Consider the following 23,329-nt stretch of genomic DNA (forward strand, 5'->3'; position numbering starts at 1 on the left):
TTTTTCTGATCCTTTATCTAGACCTGTTGTTTCTCGTTCCTCTTTAAAAATAGGCCTATGTAATGTAGACCTCTTAGACAGTAAGTGCATTAACACATTTATTTACAAATAACTTATCACTGGTGATTATCAGTGCTATTTTCTGGGAGATGTTGAAACCTCTTTACCTGTTATATGGCATACCCAGTTGCTCCAAAGGTTAAGAAGACTCATTACAAAATTATGTTTAAGATTTACCCAGTTAATGATTTTATACAGAAACGATTTCATTTTGAGGTGGATCCTTGTGGCTTTTGTTCTTCTTCTCCTGAAACGCTTGATCAGATTCTTCTACTGTGAGGTTACTTGTAAATTTGGTCTTGATATACACAGCTGGTTGTTAGTAAAAATTGAGACAATTCCTCCAATAACCCAACAAGATGTGCTCTTTTTTAATTGTGATTTAAATTCACCCTTCTTTAATTTTGTTTTATTGATGGATAATATCATATCCATACTTGTAAATGGAAAAAATTAAGCCCTCCTTTAATATATTTCTATGTTTGTTAAAATGTTTTAGAGTTTCAAATGTTTCAAAAGACATAAAAGTCTGAAACTCTATGTTTCTCTCTCTGTCCAAATATTTACTATTTTAGTATATTTTTCTTTGATGTCTATATCGGCTACCTGTTTGTCCTCACCCTTGCTCATCTTTCTTTTTTTTCTTCTTTTTTTTCATCTTCTCAAATTCAAACTCTGTGTTAGTCTCAATGGAAGTGTCTTACTTTATTGATTGTTCCCTGTCTTATTTACATTCTGCAATAAAATAAATAAATAAAATAATTATAACACTGTGAAAAGGAGGATTTATAAGGGTTATAAAATATTATTTATGAACATTTAATTTAGAAAAAATGGCAATCTAAAATAAAAATGAATTAGCTAACAACCAAAGCAAACAACCGTTAAGAAGCTAAAGCTCAGCTATGTTTCACTAGTCCGCTATATTAAAATCCATTTAAATGTAGTGTACAAATATCACTGGTATATTTATGCACACGGTATATTTATGTAGTAGGCCTATGTCTTTATCCACCGAGTCGTCCTCGGCCTTAAAGTTGCGATGAATAACTTAAGTTATATAATATTAACCACACACTCATAAACATTATGAGGGCACATAAAAAAAGAAAAGAAAAAAAAAAGCAATATGCCTTGCAATATTCCATAAAAAACAAGTATTGTCAATTTTAATTTCATGGTGATTTTAATAAGGTTTTAACTGTGCACTGTCCCTTTAAGAATGTTTCGGATGGCCCCGCCCAGTGAGTTTATTGGGCTCTTTGCTCAGCCCGGGTAGCGTTTGAAAATACAAGTGAAGGGTGGAGACCGACCGTCAGTTGGCTGCTAACCTAGTTAACAAAATACATTTTATTGATATCTGTACCTCGTTTATTGTAGCTAGATTAAAGTTGTAAGCTTTAGTGATGTCAGAGGAGCTTGTGTGTTCAAAGCCGGAGGAGGTGAGAGACGCTGAGACTGAAAACAGCGTTGAAATCATCATCAAACTGACCAGTGAAAATCCACTAAACGAGCATGATCATAATGTCAACCAAGAGACGGAAAGAGACACAGAGACTCTCTGTACTGAGATCAGACCAAACCATAATCGAGTTTCTAAAGGTTTGTGATGTTTATACGCTAACTTATATGACTATGACTGTGTGGTTTGTTGTCATTTGCATTAGTCTTAAACGCCTCCATTATGTCAAGTTACCATGTGCCATTCACACACCCCTAAAAATATAATCGAATGTCACACGTTTGACGTTGACACTGATATTTTAACAATATCACATATGCCAAAACACATTTGGTTGTGTGGGTCTATAGGGCAAATTACTGAACTGCCAGTGCTGATGTTTTCAGAGTTATTTCAGACAGAAGAAGAAGATGATGACGACGACAGCGGCACCCATTATCTGAGTGGTGATGAAAGACCCTGTACTCATTTAAGGCGAGCAGAGAGACCAGGACATGGAAAACTGCTGGACACCTTCCAGACAGATCATCTTTTGTACTATGAGAGATTCAAGGCATATCAAGATTACATGCTTGGTAACCATTCAAACACTTTTGAAAGTCATCCACAACAATACACGAGTCAATAAGTGTATTTAAAAACCTGAAATGTTTGACAGGTGACTGTAAAACGTCTGAAGTAAAAGCCTTCACCGCTGAGTACCTGGAGAAGATAGTGGAGCCATGTGATTGGCAGGCCATATGGCACACTGATGTGTTTGACGTGCTGGTTGAAGTAAGTTCATTGAAGCATGTGGCGGCAAGTGTTTTTTGGGTATTTACTGTCAAGAAACAAAAAGGTCAATGTGTATGATTGAAGCAATGTGTATGATTGAAGCATTCACACAAAAGGATGTTTAAAAGGCTGAGGATTGTTGTTGTAGGTTGTTGACGTTGATTGTAAGGAGCTAAAGGCAAAGGTGGAGCTGGTGCTACCAATGGAGTGTGAGACCAGAAGCTGTGATCTTACTGAAGAGTCCATGAAGTCCCTGCTGGAAGCTACACTTCATAAAGTACCTCTTCTGGAGCTCTTGGTTGTCTATGATGAGTCTGGGGACTTTGATCAGTCTGCTCTTGCCCTGGAACACCTCAGGTTTGTTAACCCATTAAATGTTTTTTTTTATTATTTTTTTCAGGGCTCTTCAATAAAGACAGATTGGTGTGCTGTGCTGCGTTGTCACGAAAGTTGATCATTTGCATGTGTTTTTCCCACCCACATTTTTCCCCCATGTGCGAATGAGTGCAGAAAACAGCTTGCGAGTACTGGATTGAGTTATCTTGTGCTGCTTGTGCTTAAATGTGAATACTGAAAACTTAAAAAAAAGATTACAAATATGTGTTTACTTCAATGTCATGTGACCATTAAAGGGATAGTTCACCCAAAAAATTATTTACTCGCCCTCATGTTGTTCCAAACCTGTATAATTTATTTATTCTGTTGAACACAAAGGAAGATATTTAGAAGAATGTGGGAAACATTTCTGGGGCACCAATAGTATTTTTTTTTTCTATGGAAGTCAATGGTGCCCCAAAGCCGCCTGGTTACACACTTTCTTCAAAATATCTTCTTTTGTGTTCAGCAGAACAAACAAAGAAATGTATACAGGTTTGGAACAACTTGAAGGTCAGTAAATTATGAAATTTCCATTTTTTGGGTGAACTATCCCTTTAACCGACACTAGAGAACCGTGAACTTTATTTTATTATCATCTATTATTATTATTATTATTGACTTATTTTATTATTGACCTAACTTATTAACTTGAAATCTAAGCTCTTGCTTCAAGTAAATATATAAGGCCAAAGAGGTTCAGCTGACAAAAAAAGTTGGATGTAAATGGCATGTAAATATGAAATTATATGAATTTGTATTTTAATGCCTTCCAAAGACAATAATACATGGTTAAATGACTCACTGAGTGATAATTCAAATCATAATTAGTGTGTCAGGAGTTGATTAGATATGCAATGTTGAGAGAACGCTTCTTAAAAGTGAAATGATTTCTGTAAATCAGTGATCAAATGCTGTGTGGGTCTCAGTTTTCAGTGATAGGCACATCACTATTATCTTGTCTGTGTGCAATTCCACAAATGATGAGGTTCCTTTTGTTATACTGAACTGACTGGTTAAGCAGGTTTTCCTGTCATTGTTACTCACATCCCCCCCCACACGGTCTCTCTCCCCCTCCCCTCCCATCATTCACTCTTGCCCGTTTCTGTCTATCTCCACAGGTTTTTCTATAAGCATATCTGGAGGAAGTGGGATGAGGAAGATGAGGATGATGACTTTGATTACTTTGTTCGGTGTGTGGAGCCTCGTCTTAGGCTGTAAGTGTCCTCTGTGTGTCCTGTCTCTTCCCCTGAATCATGAACAAACACAGAGTTCATCAATGTCTAGTAATATCCTAAGCACTGGTTTAGTTATAAAAAAGCTGTGACCACCAGGTGGCAGTGTGTACTCAGTAATGAACAGTTCATTACAAGACAACACTTTAAATTGCTTTGAGTAATCCAAATCTATTTACTCTTGGATTTTTTTTAAAAGTCATTATAAAATTAGATGTTAATTTAAGCATGGGATATCTAGTTTTAAACTCACATTGGCATAAACAACAGTGGAGATGATGTCAGACAAATTAAATGAGTCTAATGGCACACCTGTGACTTATTTTACTGAACTTCTTAAGATGAATGCAATTTTTATGGTGCCCCTAGTAATGGAGAAAGTCATCATCACCCTTAACAAGATCATGGTTTTCTGTCTCTCACACTTTTTTCCCCCCATCTGTCCCTTCATGTATTTTCCACAGTTACTATGATATCTTGGAGGATCGTGTTCCAGCTGGTCTTGTCGCTGAGTATCACTCGGTGCTGGCGCGCTGTTCGGGGAAGTTTCAGGAGTTCTCCAGCCTGAGAAGTGACCTGAACAGTGACTCCGAGTCTGAACAAGACAACGTGTCCATGGTGGAAGGGCTGCGCATGTACGAGCAGCTGGAAGCACTTAAGCGCAAGCTGCGTATTATTGAAAACCCACTGCTCAGGTTATTATTACTGCTGTGTGTGTTTGAGATTGAGAGGTATCATGTATATTCGTGCCCACATTTGTTCTTCAACCCCCAAGTTAAGCAGGAGAGAAACATAATAAGTATAAATGTGATTAATATTGCTATCAGGCATTCATGGTTTTTGAAGTATTGACTTCTTTACGTTTTCCAAACCTCTGGATCAATACGCGCTGCTCCATAATTAATCATCAGTCTTTCCTAGTTACCAGATTTCAGATCCACTGGGATCAAAGATGTGTTAATCTGAACAGCTGTGTTTGAGCATGTGTGCCTGTTAGTTCTTTGGTTTGCTTACCCGCGCCACCTGCTTACCAATTGCAGGTATGTTCTGGGCTACAAGGTGAACTCTGGTCAGCAGTCATGCAGGGCAAAGGGGCCCCGTCCTGCCGGCGGCCATGTGGTCCACTTGGTATCTGCCTCGGCCACAGTTCACCAGCTTCAAAGCTTGATAACTGACAAACTGATGCCCCACTATTCGAGTGAAGAGTTTGAAGTGCAGGTGTGTATAACCCTTTCTCTTTTTCATGGTGCAGTTATCATGCTGGTCAGAAGGCCTTGTAGTACTCAGCTTTTCAGGATAAAGGTATTGTTTTCAGCTGTACTGGCTTTGTAAATGGGGATTTTAGGAGGGGCTTATGACATCTGGACTGTGAAAGAATGGGAGAAGCTCTTTGTTTTAAGCCATGACAGGACATTTGGCTGGGAAATATGGTATTTGAATTGGAAAAGGTCACTTCCTCTATTCCAAGAGCTGAATCCTGATGGGGGATGGTCTGATCGTTTTAAATAAAGTAGTTTCAGACAAGGCAGGTTGAGCACAAATCCTGCTCAAATGCTGATATTAATGCCCCTCTCTCCCATCACTGTCTTTTAATTTCCTGGGTTTACCTCCTAAAGGTTAATATCTGGGTGAGAGCGCTCTGGCAGCCTCGTAGCTCTTAAAAAAAAAATCGTATCATTGATTTAACTTGTGCTAGTATAATTCTATGCCTTCTAGGTCTCAGTGAATAGTTTGGCCAGTAAAATCTTACATGTGCTCGCTTCTCCATCTTCTGCTCGAGTAGTGCGATTAAAGAGCGGTTTGTGCGGAAAGCAGTTGTTAGGACGATATGATCACTGATGTGTCAAGGTGCTGTAATGTAGGATTTGTAAAGCGCAGTGTTCATGTACTAGCTCATGTTTGATCTCTCTTGTTCTGTGAGCCAGTTTATCCCTCAAGAACTGGTGCAAATGTGTGTGCTCGCATGCGCCTGTGTGTGTGTGTCAGACTGTTTTTACTCAGTGTGGTTTAAAATTCAGTTTTTATTGCTTTCTCTTCAGGATAAAGATGAGTTGGACTAATGTGGTGTGTTTTGATCCCAGTTTCACAGTGACCCGGTGCTTGCGGTCAATGCGTGCTATGAGGGTGATGTGGTCATCATATGCCCAGGCCTTTACATCATCACCAGCTCCATCAGTCTCGTCGACTCTATTGAGGTTGAAGGTAATCACATGACTCACCATGTTATAGATCTTTTTGAAACGTATTCACAGATGAATTGTTCAAATTTTTTAAAATGCTTTTGACCTAGTAATGTTTTATCAAAATGTCATAACTGGACCTTCTGGTGAAAACTACTGACATCTCTGGAGATGTGTGCAATACTTCTCTAGTCATCTGATAAGCCACAATAGACATTTTTCAGTTGTACATGTTTCTTTTTCATTGTGTTGATTTTTGGCAAATTTCATGGAAACTAATAGGGGTTAATTTGAAAATCAATTCAATGAAAATCAAGTTCCAAAATGATTTAAAGAAAAGAAAAGTCAATTAATTCTTAAGACTTATGTCAAATTTCAAGCATTCTGAATCTATATGATAGTTCTGTGTGAGGACAGTTACAAAAAAATTATAATAATAATTTATGGATGAACCATCACTTTAAAATGTAGTGACATTAGTGATGTCTAAATCAATGGTTTGGCCAGTTTTAGCTGCAGTGATGTAGAGACATTTACCTTTATCATACAAATTGATTGGAAGTTGGTACTTTACTTTTTTTTTGCATCTTCCTCCATCTAAAACCTTCCTCCATCCTCCACCTGTGTTTTGTACTATTCTTTTCCCTTTAATAAAGCTTTGTGAAACAGCATGCTTCATAACAGTAAGTCAGTAGTCTGGCAGCATGCCTTGTTTGTCAAAATGGTTCCCTGGATGTGTATAAAATGAACACCGCAATCGGTGCGTGATATTAGGAAGCCTTCCGAGGTAATTGAGCTTGATGGAACAATAACCATCTTCCAATGATGGGGGGCGGAAATTAATTCATGACGAATGTGGAGGCAAGCGAGCAGAGAGAGCACAGGGTTAGGGTCGAGTCTCTTTATGCAAATGGATGACCTGCAAAGTCAGATAGTGATGAAGAAGGAAGAGGAAAGTTGGCCTGGAGGCCGCTGTTTAAATATGGAGGTTTTGTGTGCTTGGCAGTCCCTCCTGCAGAGTCAGGGAAGCCCTGGAAGAGGAGATAACACACAGCCGGCTGCAGGCTCTACTATAGGAGAAGAGCAACTCAATTAGACCACTGCCAGATTACCATAAAATAACTCTTTGGTATTTAGTGAGAATGTCACACGTGCCTCTGTCTCAGGCTATGGCTTTATCGCCGAGATTATTTGAAGGAGCAGTAAATTGTTTTGCATGTTTTATAAGAGTATATAAGAACATTATATATATATATATATATATATATACACACACACACACACACACACACACACACACACACACACGTCGGTACCGATACCATTACAATTTTACGGTTCTCGGTACCAATTTCGGCACCACAGCAAAATCTGTTGGAACTATTTTTCTATTTTGTTTAACTATTTGAAAAAAAGATTAAACTCAATGACTTTATTTATGACGGTAATATAGTAAATAATGCATATAAGCATTAAAGGCTACATGCTGTTTAAATGTAAATATTGCTTATTAAAAAATCCTGTGGAGACGTAGCTAAATCTACTGTACAGTAGCCTAATATCATTATTTCTGTCAATTTCTTAAAGACTTAAAGCAGCTGCCTATTAGTGGGTACCGAATATACCCGTTACCCGGTACTACAGAAATGCTGTTATCGTCATATTTTCAGTACTGACTTGGTACTGAAGTACCGGTACTTTGACAACACTAATATTTTTACAAATATTATACAAAAATATATAAAAAAATAAATATTTTATATATATATATATACACACACACACACACACACACACACGAACACACATACGTGTGTGTGTATATATAAAATATAATTTTTTTAATATATTTTTGTATAATATTTTTAGAAATATTAATGTAAATTTATAACACTATCACTGTTTTATTTTTGTAAATGACAGAAAACAAAGTTAATGCTGCCGCGCGAGTGTATCTACTACAACGGCTGATGGAGTGACGGCAAATTTAACATCTTTCTCTTTTCTGGCCAACATAATCAATCTCTTGGCATTTTTTTCCTCTTTTAGAAAGTTATAGAATAGATTTTCTTTTGCTATTGAATGCAGAGATTGTTTGTTGTAGTTTCAACTCACCACTATAGAATTTTACCCAACTATGACTACTTCCGCTTCTTAGAATCCTGGAAATGTGAAAAAGATCCATTGAGACCTGCAACGGACGGTGTTGCGTTTTGTAAAGCAGGAAGTAGGATGTGTGATTCTGTCTTTTCCCCCATTCAAAGCATCCCACTGCTGTCAATTACAGTGAGATCTTCCACCAAATCCACTCTTGTTACCTGCAGGCGTAGAAGTGAGGATGGTGCTGTGACCTTATTGGTCTATATTCAGCCTTTGGCATTTGGAAGAAGTGTGTGTGAGAGCTGACCAGGGTGCTGAAGTTCATCTGAGCATTGTTAGAAAACTCTGGAAGAAACCTGCTTCAGGACCATCTGTCAAAGAGCAGTGTGTAATGAAGCCGGGCTGTCAAACTCTGCGGCTTTGAACCGCTGCTCTCGCTGCTCTCGCTGACCTGCCACCACTATCTCAAACTGACATGGTGCTAAGCTGACCTCTCAGTCATCAGTCTGCTATAGACTCAACACGATAGTTGATGGTCATTTAGGCACATTGTTACTTGGAAACCATGTGTCTAGACTGAGAGACGGTCTAATTTCCATAGAAAATTAGGTCCTTTATGGAGAGGCTTTGCTATAATGAGATGTTCTTTGCTGGATGGTAGGCATAGTGGTAAATGACAGTGATCCATCAGGGTTAAGGGCCTGTCAATTTCCCTTCTGCGTTTTTGTCATGCAGGTTCAGAAAATGTTTTATTCAAAGAGTGCAATTTTAACAGGTTCTTGTTACTATCGAAAATATGCCATCACTGGCTTGTTTTATAATAAGGGTATTTTAGAGTTATTTTATTTAAAGAGACATAAACAACATTAAAATCTCGCTGCTGTGTTTGTTTGTTTTTTACTTAAATTTTTCATCTTGTTTGGTTCCATTTTATTTTGTAAAATACTTTTCTTTTGTAAGTTGCTTTGGATAAAAGTGTCAGTCTTAAAAGCACTTTTTCCAAAGGCATTTCTCTCCCTGTCTTCCCTCAGGATACGGTCTGCCGGACGAGGTGGTGATCGAGAAGCGTAACAAGGGTGACTCTTTTGTGGAGTCAACTGGGGCAAACGTCAAACTCTCAAATCTAAAGTTCATACAGCGCGACGCCATTGAAGGCATCTTGTGTGAGTCTTAAAGGAAATTGGCCTGTCCCTTTCCCCTCTTTCCAGCTGTTTGTCAAAGAGTCTTGAGGGACTGCTGCTGTTGAATGGGCAGCAGTATATCCACCCGAGACCCGATGTGCATTCATTTGGCCAGTGACAAGTCATCTTATGTTTTCCTTGTCATTTCATTGGTGAGCCATTCTGGCATGTCTAGCCTAGGGAGCTTTTAAATCTGTATCCCCGTGTGCAGCTACACTAAAGGTTTGTTTCCTGTGGGATTTCTGATCTGGTCAGATAAATAGCTATGTGTATGATCTACTAGATATCCTGCTTGCTTCCAAAACTGTGTTTCCTACAGTATTAAGGCTGGGCGATAGCTAAAAAAATTAATATTTTTCAGCCTTTTATATATAAATATTTAATATACAATCCTTTTTATGTATTTGGTTTGCAATGGCTTAAATTGGCTTTTAAATATAATTTTGATCAAACAGGCATTGTTGCCTAATTGGATTTAAACATTTTAATGCAAGAACTAAAATGCAATTAAAATCTAGTTGAAAGTAATCAAGACATGTTTTCTATACGTCTTTAACTGATGGAACATTCTAATTATTCCATATACATATACATTTATTTATTTAGAAAATAATACACAGCAAGGATGCTTTCAATTTGTTCAAAAGTGACAGTAAATACTTATACATTGCATAGAAATTCTATAAATGCTGGTTTAAATAAATGCTGATGTTTTGACCTGTTTCTATTTTATCAAAAAACTAAACTGATTCCCATATATGAATAAAATTTGCCATTCTTGCAGCTAAAGTGTAAATAAAAGATGGAATTTAAAAATCTGTCTTAACACTTTCATACTCACTAGTCAAGATCATGGATCTAATCTAACATCTTAAAAATCATTGTGATGTCAATTTTGTTTGATTTTTATATTGTGTATATTCGATATAGCCCATCACTATTTTCAACCTTTATATGTGACCGGAAACCGTTCCTCCTTGCATGTCCTGCCACCGTCCTCCAATGTCTTTTCAATTTGTCACCCTTTATCTTTCATCAGGTGTTCGCCAGGGGAAGCTGGAAATGGAAAATTGTGTGATGCAGTGTGAGACCACAGGTGTGATAGTGCGATCGGCGGCCCAGCTCTCAATGAACATGTGTGACCTGTACGGCTCCAAGGTAAGCTGCACACGGTACCTCACGTAAATTATAAAATGACTTCTTCACTTTTGAAATGGGTATTATCATTTGAATATATATAGCTCCATCATCTGTCCTTTACGATAGTTAATACAGTATGAGATACAGGTGTGAAAGATCACGCCAGCAGCATTCTTTGACTGATTTACCACCAACCATGTTACTAAAGAGCCTCTTCTTCATTTACTAATACCGTTATCGTTTGTTCTGATGGTTGCTGTGTGCTTGCTTCAGGGGGCCGGTGTGGAGATCTACCCTGGGAGTGTATGCAGTCTGGTGGGCAACGGCATCCATCACTGCAAGGAGGGGATCCTGATTAAGGTGAGAAAGATGGATGAGCTTCTGCTCTTCTAAATGCCTATAGATTAGCCCGTCTAGCTCCTGGTTACTGCTAATCGTTGCCCAGGCAACAGCAAGTATTTTACCTGGGCGAACTGTAGAGCTGTCTTGGTATCGTATTAATGTCCTTAGTGGATTAATGCATTTAGAAGACCTCCAGAGAATTTAGCCCCTTTAATGCGTTAGTGGAGTGGGACTTCACTGGCTGCCATGGGGCGTCTTTGATGGTAATAGCTCTAAGCTGTGTCACCAGAGGTCAGTACGCTCACACAGTTCAGAGGAAAGCTCAGAAAAGCCAGTGAGCACCCTGCAGTTGTTGACACATCTTTGTGGAAAATTTTGCAGATCGGCTTCAAAAGTGTTTCATGAGCTGAAGTATTATGTGATGGCTTTCTCAAGTCAGTGTTTCACCTGAGAGCAAATTCGATTCACACACAGGTAGCAGCATCCCAAAAAAGATTTTTCTGTAATTAACTCTAGTGGAATAATTGGTTTTTACCTACCTTCCTAAAGCTTTTTGTGCATTTGTGTACACGCTGCGCCTTCCCAACCTCAGTGTTTCATTCTTCCTCACGTTGCTTAGGCCAAAAAGAGATGCGAGTGTGTGCGTGCATGTTCATTTGTGTAGGCGTGTGTTTACCACCCTCTGCTTCCCCATTGGCAGGATTTTGCAGATGAGTTGGATGCCATGCCTAAGATCACCATGGTGAACAACGTGATCCACAACAATCAAGGCTACGGCGTTATCTTGGTCAAGCCAGGTGACGCCACCGTGGAGGATCTGCCCCCAGAGCCCAATGCCGCAGGTGCCTCTCTCTTCTTCTGTCTGCTCCCGCTGCCTCAGTTCAACAGAAGCAGGGCATATTCTCAAATGAACACCAGCTAGTTCATTAAGAGCGGTTATCTTGAAGTACCTAGCAACACCTGAAAATGTTGAAACACTAACATCTGCTCCAGGTTTTGTGCAGACAAATTGCTGCAAGCATTAAATGAAGATGCCCCCTTTTTTGGTTCTAAAGTAGTGTTACTTTTCTTTCTTAGAGCAAAAAAGTACAATTCTGAAGAATCTTCTCATAGCTCTTTTTATACAACTACTGTTGATAGTGTCCAGCTTTTTAAGCTTCAAAAATGACTGCACTGAATGAAGCATGATGAATAGATTACATTTGAATTATTAGCTGATATTAGGCAAGGCAAGTTTATTTATATAGCACATTTCATACACAATGGCAATTCAAAGTGCTTTACATAGAAGAAATTAAAATAATAAAAAGAAATAAGAATAATTAAAACAGTTTAGAAAAATAAAATAAAATACAGTACTTTTAAAAATAAAAAAAAGAATATTATTATAGATCTTTCCTTCAAAGGATTCCCTTAAGACTTAAATCTTTCCTTCTTTTAACCTTCAATCTTCTTACGACTTCCATCTATCAACTTTCCTTTAACTTTCTTTTCTCCCTCATTTACTCACACGTTCTTTTCACTTTCTTTAGCACTGCGTTCGCATTCTTTCTCAGACGAAAACTTTAATATCGTCATTTAAATACTGTTCTACTTTCAAACCCACATTAATACACGTCACTTTCACTTTATCACTTTCTTTTACACCTTCTGAGTGGGCATTTACAGTTACGGGCTAAATGCCCTGCTGACATAGGAGAAATTAAAATAATTAAAAGAAATAAGAATAATTAAAACAGTTTAGAAAAATAAAATAAAATACAGTACAGTACAAATTATTAGAGTTTTGTGTTGGTCAATATTGCATATTTAATAGTACACATGCCCATTTCCCCTATTTTTTACATTTAATTACTTTTGCCATTATCAAAAGCTCTCTTAAAGTTAATCTTTAAAGTTTTCAAACTCCACATCAGTAATTTCCAAACTTTTTATTTTGTCAGCTATAACACCTTTGACCTAAACTATTGACTGGAAGTACCCCCTGAGATTTTAAGAGTGTATTTACATCTGTTTTTTTTGGTTCAATTGAATTGTAATTTGGGGTGATGAAATGCCTATACATTAGGGGTGCAAGTGCAACGGATCGCAGTTGATCTGTGAACCATACGGGCCAGCTGCCCCACGGTTCGGCACATGTGATTCGCGGATTAACTGCTAAATTTAACCATCATAGAGTGAGTTTTTTTTTCTTGCCAATTTACACATTCAAACTATTTTAAACGCAGAAGAAGAGATGAAAGTCGGGATTCGCGCATTATTTGTGTGCACAGGCGCACGCACCCGAAGCACGCCACGCACACGCAGAAAGAGAGAGAGGCGCGTTTCAGATGGCGCTCAAACACCGAATTGATTCCTCTTTTGCATTTCCTTGCCCTTGAATGGACACATGCACACAATTATGTAAAAAAAAAAACTTGTCTAAATACCTGTCTCGGCATGTATTCTCTCGGTTATGTCATAAGTGAACAGTTGAGATAGAAAACAGAAGTTTTTTTTTTTTTTGGTCCGTGCATTCGGTCTTAAAGTGACAGCACACAGCAGACACCTAATATTCCTTTTAGTTGTCTGTCATTAATGTTAATAAAACAACGGATTTTTCTAAAAAACTTTTTTTTAAATTAGTCTTTTTTAAAACTGTCTATTATATACCAATACATAATTAAAATGTAAGTGCTCTGAAAAAGAGAGTATAAAAATCGAGTGACTGTAGACCTTTTAATCTGCAATAAACACAGCTCATTATTTCCATTCGGGACGAAACAATTGATTGGTTTGGGCGAATGTCACTCTCTCTCGCAACCATGGCTACCACCCCTGTTGCTACAAGATCTGCCCATATGCGCTCACCCGTTTGATTTGAGGAGTGCAAGAGAGGCGCGGAACCTACGAAGAGTAAAATTATGGCAGAGAAAGAGCATTCAAAATTCAAAGCACCTGCATATGCAGTCAGCGAAGGCAAACAAGGCAAAAAAAGAAAGACAGTACTAGAAAAGGCAATGAACAAAACCCTGGTTGCCCGCACTCTTGAACGACCTCCTCTGCTTTGCCCTCGACCCCGGACCTGTCCTTGAACCGACGATGCGGTACTTGTCTCCGGAGTGTAGTCCTCATCAGAGTCAACAATGTTTTCATCATGGAAACTCTTACATGCAAAACACCGTATATGTTATGAATCTTACACGAAATTCACCTTCATCACAGTGTAACTGATGGTAATGGAAAAACGTGTAACAATGCAACCTGTTTTTAGCTTTGCCTTATAAATATAGCTCGTTACCTATAAATATAGCTAGTTACCGAATCAAACAAAATATATTTTAAACTTTACCAGTATCGATATGCTAGCTTGATAGTGAGTACTAAAAGCCATCTTATTTGTTTATATTTATAGTGATAAAGTTAGGTATTTTATTACATGTGATTCTGACATGATGTCACTGCATGCACTGCGCTCCTTCCTCTCCACTCGTCTCAGGTAAATAAATGCGTCTTCCAGCTGAGCCTGAGCGTTTGGCGTCGCGCGTTCATGTGTTTTGGGGGCGTGGCTTTGGAAGGAGCTCAGAAGGGAGGGGGTGGAGTGAATGGAAATAATTAGCTGTGTTTACAACAGTCGTGAGAGGTCTACAGACACCCGATTTTTATACTGTCTTTTTCAGAGTAATTACATTTTAATTATGTATTGGTATATAAAGACAGTTTAAACAAATTTGGAATGTTTATTTTTTAGAAAAATCCTACCTACCCTGCCTTTAACAAAGATGAAACTATTTAATTTCTACAGTGAACAAATAGTGTTATTTTACATTTAGGCTTAATTATAGATTTCTGTACCTTAATACTACTGTTAGACTTTGTAACTTTTGTTATTTAGTATTCATCTCTGCTTGTAATTTGTGTGTTTGTTCTTATTTTATTACTGACTGTTCACTTGTTTTTAATAATGTTTGAACTTTATCAGTTAGGCTAGTAGTTTTTTTTATTTTTATGTGGTATCTATCGAATAACTTCAAGTGAGCTTTAAAGGTGCCGTAGGTGATTCTCTGCAGAAACATTTTTTGTTATGCTGGTTGAAAGTCTCCTCATATCCTGATAGCAATCGCTCTAAGCGGTCTATATGTATTTTTATAAATATGTCGTCTGTGGAAGAGGTAGGACCATAAAATGTTCGTTCAATCGTTGCTTTCGTTGCTTTCGTTCCTATAGCATGTGTTCCCTGTCGGTAAATGTGTTTGCATACACACTGCGCAGGCTGTTCACGCAGACATAATGACTCATCAGCGCGTTCATGCTGTGCAGACAACAACCTAACTTTCCTTCTGAACCGACAACAAGTGGCTCTGGCAAATGATCTACAATCCTATATATCTTCATCGGAACCAAGCAGACTCTCATCATGGAAACCCTGTCATGCAAGAAATATTATAACACACTAACAAGTTTTGCTAGCTGAACAAACCGAAAACTTGCTGCATCTAATTCCGTTTTTAAGAATTTGTTTACGTTTGGTGTTGTAGTGTTACTCACTGTACATACAGTTATCTCACCGGTGAATGACATGGATGTATTGCAGTAACGTTGTCTCCGGTCTTCTTGGCTGTGCGGGTTCATGCTTTCAGGAGGCGTGGCTTTGGATGGCAATTTGCAGGGAGGGTGGGATGTACGCTTTTACTGCTATCAGGCTAAAGTTAGCATTTTCCCAGATGTTTTACAGCACCATTAAGTAATAAATGAAAAGCAAAGTTACGGAACCGCATGAACAGTCTTGCAGCACATCTTCGTCTTCGCAAAATCCTAATTACATCATCATATAGATGACATTGTATCATATGATGCTCATAAGTGTCTTCATATTGCGTTAGTTGCTGATAACACCAAATCAGTAAAAGAATAAAAATGGCACTATGAAGATCTCCATGATTAGCCTGATTTTGCAGTGTGAAAGCGAACCACACCAAATTAAAAATCAACATTGTATTTGTTTCGGACCAAAGCAAGTGAACAATACATTTGCAGATCACTGCAACTGGTCATTGGGTCCAGTCCAATTCGTGAACCAGATCAACTGCATGGCTTCAGAAATTACTCGTATGACTTGTATGGACTACTTTTATAATGCTGTTTTTTGTTGTTGTTTTTTTGATAGAAGTGGTCAGCATGGACTGTTATTGTATAGATAATTTTTCTTGTTTGGTTCCACAGAACAAAATATAACCGCATTTGATTTTGAAACAACATGAGGTGACATGAGTGTTAAAGGCTCAGGGAGGGACGAGGCGGGAACCAGAGAACGTTAAACATAAACTTTAATCCAAAAATAAACAAACAACAAAATGAAAGTAAAGCGGCAGACCCTCATGGACGACTGCATTGTAAACATAATAAAACACAACATAAATGTCCCAGACCTGGTCCTGCTCTGTTGAGACCGGTGTGGTGCGCAGGTTACGCCCATTGTCACTCATGCCACCGGCCTTGCTCCATTCCAACAGCTCTCAGCCCTGCTCTATGTAGGTTTGTAACAAATATGCAAAATGCCTTTCTATGGTCTTCATTGGCTGCCTGCAAACAATGTCTACTTTGACCCGCCATCAGATGCTGTAGTTGTAGCTGAGGCCTGGAAGAGTTTGGTTTGTTTACATGTTGAGAAGACGCTGAGTCCTGCTCTGTGAAAGCAAATCCACTTTACATGCGCTTCCAAAGGATGAGGACTCAGGCTTGAATTGACACGGAAAACCAATGCTATCGTTACTGTTCTAAGCCTCCAGAGTTGAAATTCAGATTTGGTAATGAGCGTTTCGTTTCCAGCATGCACTGCAAGCGGTCGATCTGAGCAGTGTAGGCTCTCGGAAAAGAGAGGTTTCTCCTTTATTGAACCGTTTCAGACACTGTGAGAAAAGAGGTGATGGTGCAAAGGATTATGAGGAAAATTAAAGTGTTTTATTTTACCTTGGATGCATGTTAACCTGTTTACCTCCCAAACAAAATTAGGAACTTCTAAAATATCTTAATAGGGGCCATAGACTGTAAAAAATATGGACAAAGCGTCTGTGACGTCACCCATAGACTTTCTGAAAAAACGGGTTTGAAGCCGTTTATGGGGGGTATGGGCGGCGCCATCTTGGGAAATACTAACCCCGCCCACCTTCTGACGCAGCGCGCGTCACTCGCTCGCTCTGCTACTTCGGTTATCTCTGTATATTTAGGCAACGAAATATGTTATAAAACACCATACTAACTCTTTTCGTTTTCATTTAAAGAAATCTTAAACATTATAGCCACACAAATGTGGTTCAGGCAACGCGTATTGATTATATTCACTGCACATAACGTTTGCCTATTTATAAAAAAAACAAAAAAAATATAAAACACAAACCTGCCTCTTTTCGTTTTAAATATAATATACAAATATTAAACATTTTAATATGGTCCAGGCAATGTGCATTTGTACTAAACAACAGATGTTGCAGTAAACAACATTACAGATCATATTTCATTACTAGCATTTAAAATGACAAAACTCAACCCAGTCTCTTTTTGTTAAATTTCAGTTTTATCAATATTAGCTATTCTAAAAGTATAAGTAAAAGGTATAAGAAGCTATACAAATAAAGCAAACAATTCTGTCAAACATACAAAGTCAGCGCTCGATCTAGTCTAACCATACAATGGTAAAGTTAAATAGCTTATAAACTTATGAAACTTCTCCTCAGCCAAACCGATTGGCCAGGGAACAAATTATAGATTTACAAGACCAAAAATCGCCCGTTAGATATACACAAGACGAATTATATCTCATGTTTAACCACTACAGAGACATCAGAGTCAGCGGCAAACGTCCGAACGACTAGCCGAGGAAAGGCTGTACCAGGCGGGGTACATGAACGCCGAGCGCCCGGTCATCGCTGGATCTCACAACTGGATACAATTTTCATAAATCTTTATAAATAAACCACAGATTTGAGCTTTAAACAACTACATTCTCGCCTGAAAAACTCTTAAAACTACATTTCATGATACAGAAACAGTAGAATTATATGTCAACTGTATTAAAAAATGGCGCTTCTTATGTTGTCATTCTCCGTGGCGCTGCCTTGTCAGCTGTCAATCAAGCTGTCAATCAAAGTTAACCACGCCCTTATTGTCATACATTTTAAATCTAAATACGATCTAAACTAACGAGTTAGAAAAAAATTCACAGCCCTCATGGTTGTCAGGCACTCGGAACCTATCGAAAAATACAATAAAAGTCCATGGGACCAACCTGTAAAAACATGAATTTATGCTGTGAAAACTGACATTTTAACATGGGGGCTTTGGACATTTGCTCCCTTTTGGGACCTTCCCCTATCGGATTTTCGATGTATTGCAGTTTTTCGCACTTCCGGGTAGGCTTCATTTTTCAGATCAGAATGTTGCCGCTTGATAGGGGCACGATTCATTCACATGTTTATGCTGAATTTTGAAATACAGTAATTCTTGTAATTTATTGGGAAATGTATGAAAATGTGCTTCAACTTGCAAATAATACAGTACATAAATAATACATTCATGTGTCCAGGGCCAGTTTACTTCAATTTTTTCTGCTTCGTGTCTTTGGTGTTTTTGTATGGGCAATACTGTAACCTTGATGTTTTTTTGCTTTCACACATCTCATCTTCTATGCCACAAATTAAATAGGCCACGACCACTCTCCCCATTAATGTAAATGGTTCTGTGTGTGCCTGCATACGCCACAAGTCTATTTAGCTCATGAAGGAACCCGCAGGAATCAGTCCGACTATGTAAAAAGTGCTCTACTTTCTCCTGCGGTAATATCTGTGAAAATATATTCGCTTGCATAAAATTTTTGTTAAAAATGCCCCCCTGGGGCTGTTGGAAGGCCTGTCCGTAATGACTGCCATCCCCATGGTACTTTTCTTCAGCAAAATGTACTTTTTTCCCTCTCTCAGCCAGCTCCGTTTTGAGAAAAGGAAAGAATGGAAATACGCTTGACATTCAGTGAAGGGCAGCTGTGAACGCAGTGTGCTTAATTTCTGAAATATGCTTCGCAGAAGGCATCTCGGCTTCAAAATACAAGTAGACCATACTTCTCCCTCTGGCTCCTTTGTTTCTGCCTCTAACCATCTGCCTTTGTCTAATATACGCTTTGGCATAGTGACTTTCTGTTCTGCATTGTTTAAATAGCACTTTCAGTCGACGTGTTTTTTTTTGTTTGAGTCGGAATTCAGAACTAATAGATTTATCTTATTCAGTCCAGCTGAAATAGATATAAAACATATTGGAAGGAAAAGGTAGATTATGTTATAGTTGTATGTATATAGCTTGCCTCTATCAGCAAGTCTTAGCCTATAGCAATGCGTGAAGAAAAGCTTTTACACTGCTCGTAGTGTAAAGCCGCTTGTCCACCAGCGTCCGATCAATTTTTGTTCCGACGTGACGCCTGTGACGTTTTCGCTGCTTTTCGCGCCGGGAAAAATGTACTTTAAATATGAAACCATAGCAACGCCCATACACAAATTCTCGCCGCCGAGTTTCCATTGGCTGCTGCCCCTCGTTTTGACGCTCTCATTTGCATAAAGTATCCACCGAGATACTTTTTTGCAGCGCCGCTGTTGACCAAATCGACGCGACGCGACCCATCATGCTTTGCGGGGGCGTTTTTGCTGCCTGACGTAGTTCCATAGGAAATGAATGGGCTTTGGCGTCGCGTCAGAAATCGAGACGCTGGTGGACAAGCGGCTTACCAGCTGGCTTTCCTAAAGACGCTTTCTTTTTTCTCCTAGAATATATGAAATTAAAGTCTCTCTCTGTCTAGTATTACACTTCAATTGTCCCTTGCGTCATTTGTTTTTTCTAGGAACAGCAGGGTTCAGTTTTAGTGCAAAAGCCCTCCATTTAGAGGAGAGTCGTAGATGTATCTAACACATCCTTTTATTGTACCCTATCATTTTCGGGCTGACTATAACCATTCATATTGCTTTCCGCTGTAAAGTTGCATGAGAGCATGTTGTGTTAATGCATCATTCTGAGCTGCCTGCTTTTTGGTTCGGTATTAAAGGAATAATTTGCCCTAAAAGTAATATTCTATCATTCACTCTCACTCATGTTGTTTCAAAACTATACATACTTCACACTTTTTTTCCAATTATAGCTAGTTATGAATCACATTTTATTTAAAGTTTAAGGTTTTAGATTAAAAATGCTATCCCCAAAAACAATTTAAAACCAAATCTATTCTGAAGCCTGTCTCTTCTGTTTTGTCAGATGAGAGAGAGGAAGAATCTGAGGACACAGGAGTAAAACCAGAGGCAGATTTGGACGAGGATGATGATGATGATGATTGTGATGTGCCCATCATTGTGGTGGAGGAAGAGTGTCCAGCCATCAAACATAGCCATTCCATCCCTCCAGACTTCAATGAGGGAAATGATGCCATCAAGCAAGAGTTGGTTGCCACGTCGGCCAAAAAACATGGGCTTCAGAAGAGCCGGATAAAATCATTAGGGGCCATGCAGGCTGATGAGAATCTACTCTCACAGGAAATGTTTATTTCCATTCATGGAAATCAATTCAAACTCAATGGCAAGGGCAGCTTTGGTACCTTCCTGTATTGAAGGCTTCTCTATGGCAGATATGCACAGACACACTTTACTGTTGAACTATTTATTCTGTTATTTCTTCAATTTTGCTACAAGTTTACTTTGAGAGAATTGTAATAATTTCATTGTGAGTTAAATACAAAATGAATTAAATGTGTGCTAAAACGTGTAGGCTTTTAAAAATGTCTCTTTTTAACCTGTGCATTTTTGGGGGATTTAATTTTTGTTTATCAGTTTTTAAACATTGAAACACTTGTACATATAATAACACAAAAAGAGCAGCACCTTGGAAATTTTCTGTTCACACTATCTCATGTTTTAGAACAAACATGTTCACAGATAAAATAATTGTTTTGTTTTTTTCTTGAGAGTTCCCACAGTTCATGTTTTGTCCACACTCTAGTTTAATGGTTACTATTGTTACTAATAAGCTCTAAAAAGCATTTGGTCTCTGAAAAGTAAAGGACAAAAGCAGTATTTTTTTATTTTTTTATTTTTTTTTGTCTCTTAATTATTTTGTAGAAATAAAGTGTTATTGTTCCAAATGGCAAAAATCTTCTTTATGTAATCTACTTTATAAAATAAAAAAGCATAGAAGAGTAAGTTACTGGTTTTGCTGGTGTATAGGGGTTCCTTTTGTGACAAAAAAATTGTATTCCCATTAATTAAAGAAAATTCTAACATTAATAACATTTTTAATAATTCTCAGAAATTAAAGGTAAACCTTTTTACGTTTTAAGTCTGATATAAGGAGCTGGTTTGACCTGCATAGCCAAACTTGTTCTCTAAAAGCAGCAGTGAGGCTAATTTATTTTAAATGGGGGAAAAATTAATACAAAAATAAAATCGTGATCAGGGTTTCCCACAGATTATAAATCAATTTGTGGATTTGGGGGGGTTAATAATCTCCGTTAATAATCTGTTACACAGAACTTTATTATATTAAATGTTAATTAATCAAAAATGATTCACACCTTCACAAAATCCAAATACTCAGTGTAAGAGTAAAAAATGACATAACATGTATAGTAAATTTATTTGATTCACAGCTTATTTTGAGTTTTGACCTCGACTGGCTCGACAACAAAACTGCATTTACCGCAAACAGTCTAAAAGATTGTTTTGGTTGAATCGGTTCAAAGGAGTCATTAGTTCGCAAATCGGACGTGCCATTAGCGGACTTTGTAGGCCTACGCGTTGTGTGATTATCCCGGCAGTTAGGACATTGCACAAGATTTGTCAACACAGAAAACATTTCATCATAGTTTTGTTTTGTTTATTGAAAGTGTTTTTCATGTCAGCTGAATGGGCGGAACGCTTTTCAGAGAAGATAAGGTAACGTAATTTTTATTTTTAGCACAACACCCAGCAGTAATTCAGGAAAAAAATACCCGAATGCTCCACGTGAAACTTCGGTCTTCCGATCTTTTACCATCGTGTCAATTCTCAATTGATTTTGATTAATATGCGCGAGAGAGAGAAAGATAGTTTGAAGACGGTGAGGGTGCGCGCGCGCGACCGGGCCTCTCTCTCTCTCCTCGTTCTTTCAGTAATATGCGCCCTGTCACAAGCGCAGCAGTCATCTACAATTCTACATCACTCACCGATCAAATAAGGCTTTGGCGAGACAAAAAATCGCTTGTGAGAGAGACGCGTGAGTGACAGAGAGACGGAGGGAGAGCAGGGAAAGGAAATGCAGCTGAATGAACACACTGCGTGTTTTAAATAGCATAAAAAATGTTTTTATAACGAAACGCAATTTGTGGCGGCCGGTGATGATTCTGTGGCGCACCGCCACAAATTAGTCTATGTGTGGGAAACACTGATTATGATATCTTTGAAGTGCGTTAATGTGAAATATAACAATACAAATTAATTGAATAAAATGAGATGGAGAACAATTAAAGAATGTTGATGGTTTGTCTGTTCAGTTATCCATCCTTATACCCTCCTCCATGTCAATTTCAGTATTACACCAAATTTATTTATGAATCTTAATTAACTGTCGCTTTAAACTGCAACATACAAGCGTGTGTAGTTAAGGCCTATTCGATTTAAGGAGACTTATGGGAATTAAGGAATTCTCTTCCTGTTTATAACCCGTTCATACGTTTTTCTTAGTTTCACAAGTGTTTGTTGTATAGGTCAAAGTCTTTGAGTGGAATCGATGAGATGCACACAACCACTCACACACCTTTCTTTTTGAAGGAGAAAAAAGTCCTGGGGGTTATTGATTTCTTTTTTCCTTCTACTGATTCTTCTGGCATATTTTAGATGCAACAGAAATGGAGGGGAAAAGAAAAGAAGTGACAGGCTTCTTTTGTGGTGATTGTTTTAACTTCAAGTGAGGTGTCACATTCTGGACAGACTAAAGCAAGAGCTTGCAGCCATGGAGGACTCTAGAAAGTGTCCCATTTTGAAGTCGTGTCCTTCAGAGCGGTCCATGGAACAATGGCAACATCCATTGTTTGGGGTAAGGGTGACTGTCAAAGCCACTGAAGGTGCAGTTAGTTTGAGCGTCCCCTATGACTGTAAACCACCACCATCTCTTTGTTTTTCTCCCTTGTCTTCTGCCTCAATACTAAGGTGACCTACAATATCTACCAGTAGCTCATTAATTTATGACAATGAGCGTTTCACCTTCCAAAGTTTGTGATGCTGCATTTGAATGCTAGAGTTACAAGCTGCCCATGTAGACTTTAAATACAAGATAGTGGTGAATACAGCCTTGTTAATTAGCAGTGCTGTCAGTTTAAACGTCAAGGAGCATCGTCCTTCTCTTGAGGTTGGAGTTTTAGGATACACTGTTTAAACACTCAGTGAGAGAGGCTGTGTTATATAAAGTTTTGACCGAAATAAAGGTTTGTTGATCTCATCT

At 38.3% G+C, this 23,329-nt stretch overlaps 1 protein-coding gene and 1 long non-coding RNA gene across 2 annotated transcripts in view; one reads left to right on the top strand and one right to left on the bottom strand.

The window, feature by feature from the left end:
- The first annotated feature begins 1,340 nt into the window (after positions 1–1,340).
- shcbp1 (SHC SH2-domain binding protein 1) lies at positions 1,341–20,996 on the top strand. Its single transcript, XM_082161868.1, has 13 exons — positions 1,341–1,662; positions 1,909–2,097; positions 2,181–2,296; positions 2,445–2,653; positions 3,793–3,888; positions 4,371–4,601; positions 4,947–5,124; positions 5,988–6,108; positions 9,218–9,349; positions 10,407–10,525; positions 10,781–10,867; positions 11,550–11,691; positions 20,117–20,996. Exons 1-13 carry the CDS (start codon positions 1,467–1,469, stop codon positions 20,464–20,466), a joined length of 2,166 nt encoding a protein of 721 aa, XP_082017994.1. The 5' UTR covers positions 1,341–1,466; the 3' UTR covers positions 20,467–20,996.
- LOC309492879 overlaps positions 16,294–23,329 on the bottom strand; it is a 160,654-nt gene continuing 153,618 nt past the window's right edge. The window contains exons 2-3 of the long non-coding RNA XR_014203738.1: positions 18,285–19,599; positions 16,294–16,873 (exon numbers count right to left, since the gene is read on the bottom strand). This is a non-coding gene — a long non-coding RNA (uncharacterized lncRNA). The remainder of the gene's footprint in view (positions 16,874–18,284; positions 19,600–23,329) is intronic.

The sequence above is a fragment of the Leuciscus leuciscus genome (genome assembly GCF_965113295.1).
Source record: "Leuciscus leuciscus genome assembly, chromosome: 2".
Classification (NCBI taxonomy): Eukaryota; Metazoa; Chordata; class Actinopteri; order Cypriniformes; family Leuciscidae; genus Leuciscus; species Leuciscus leuciscus.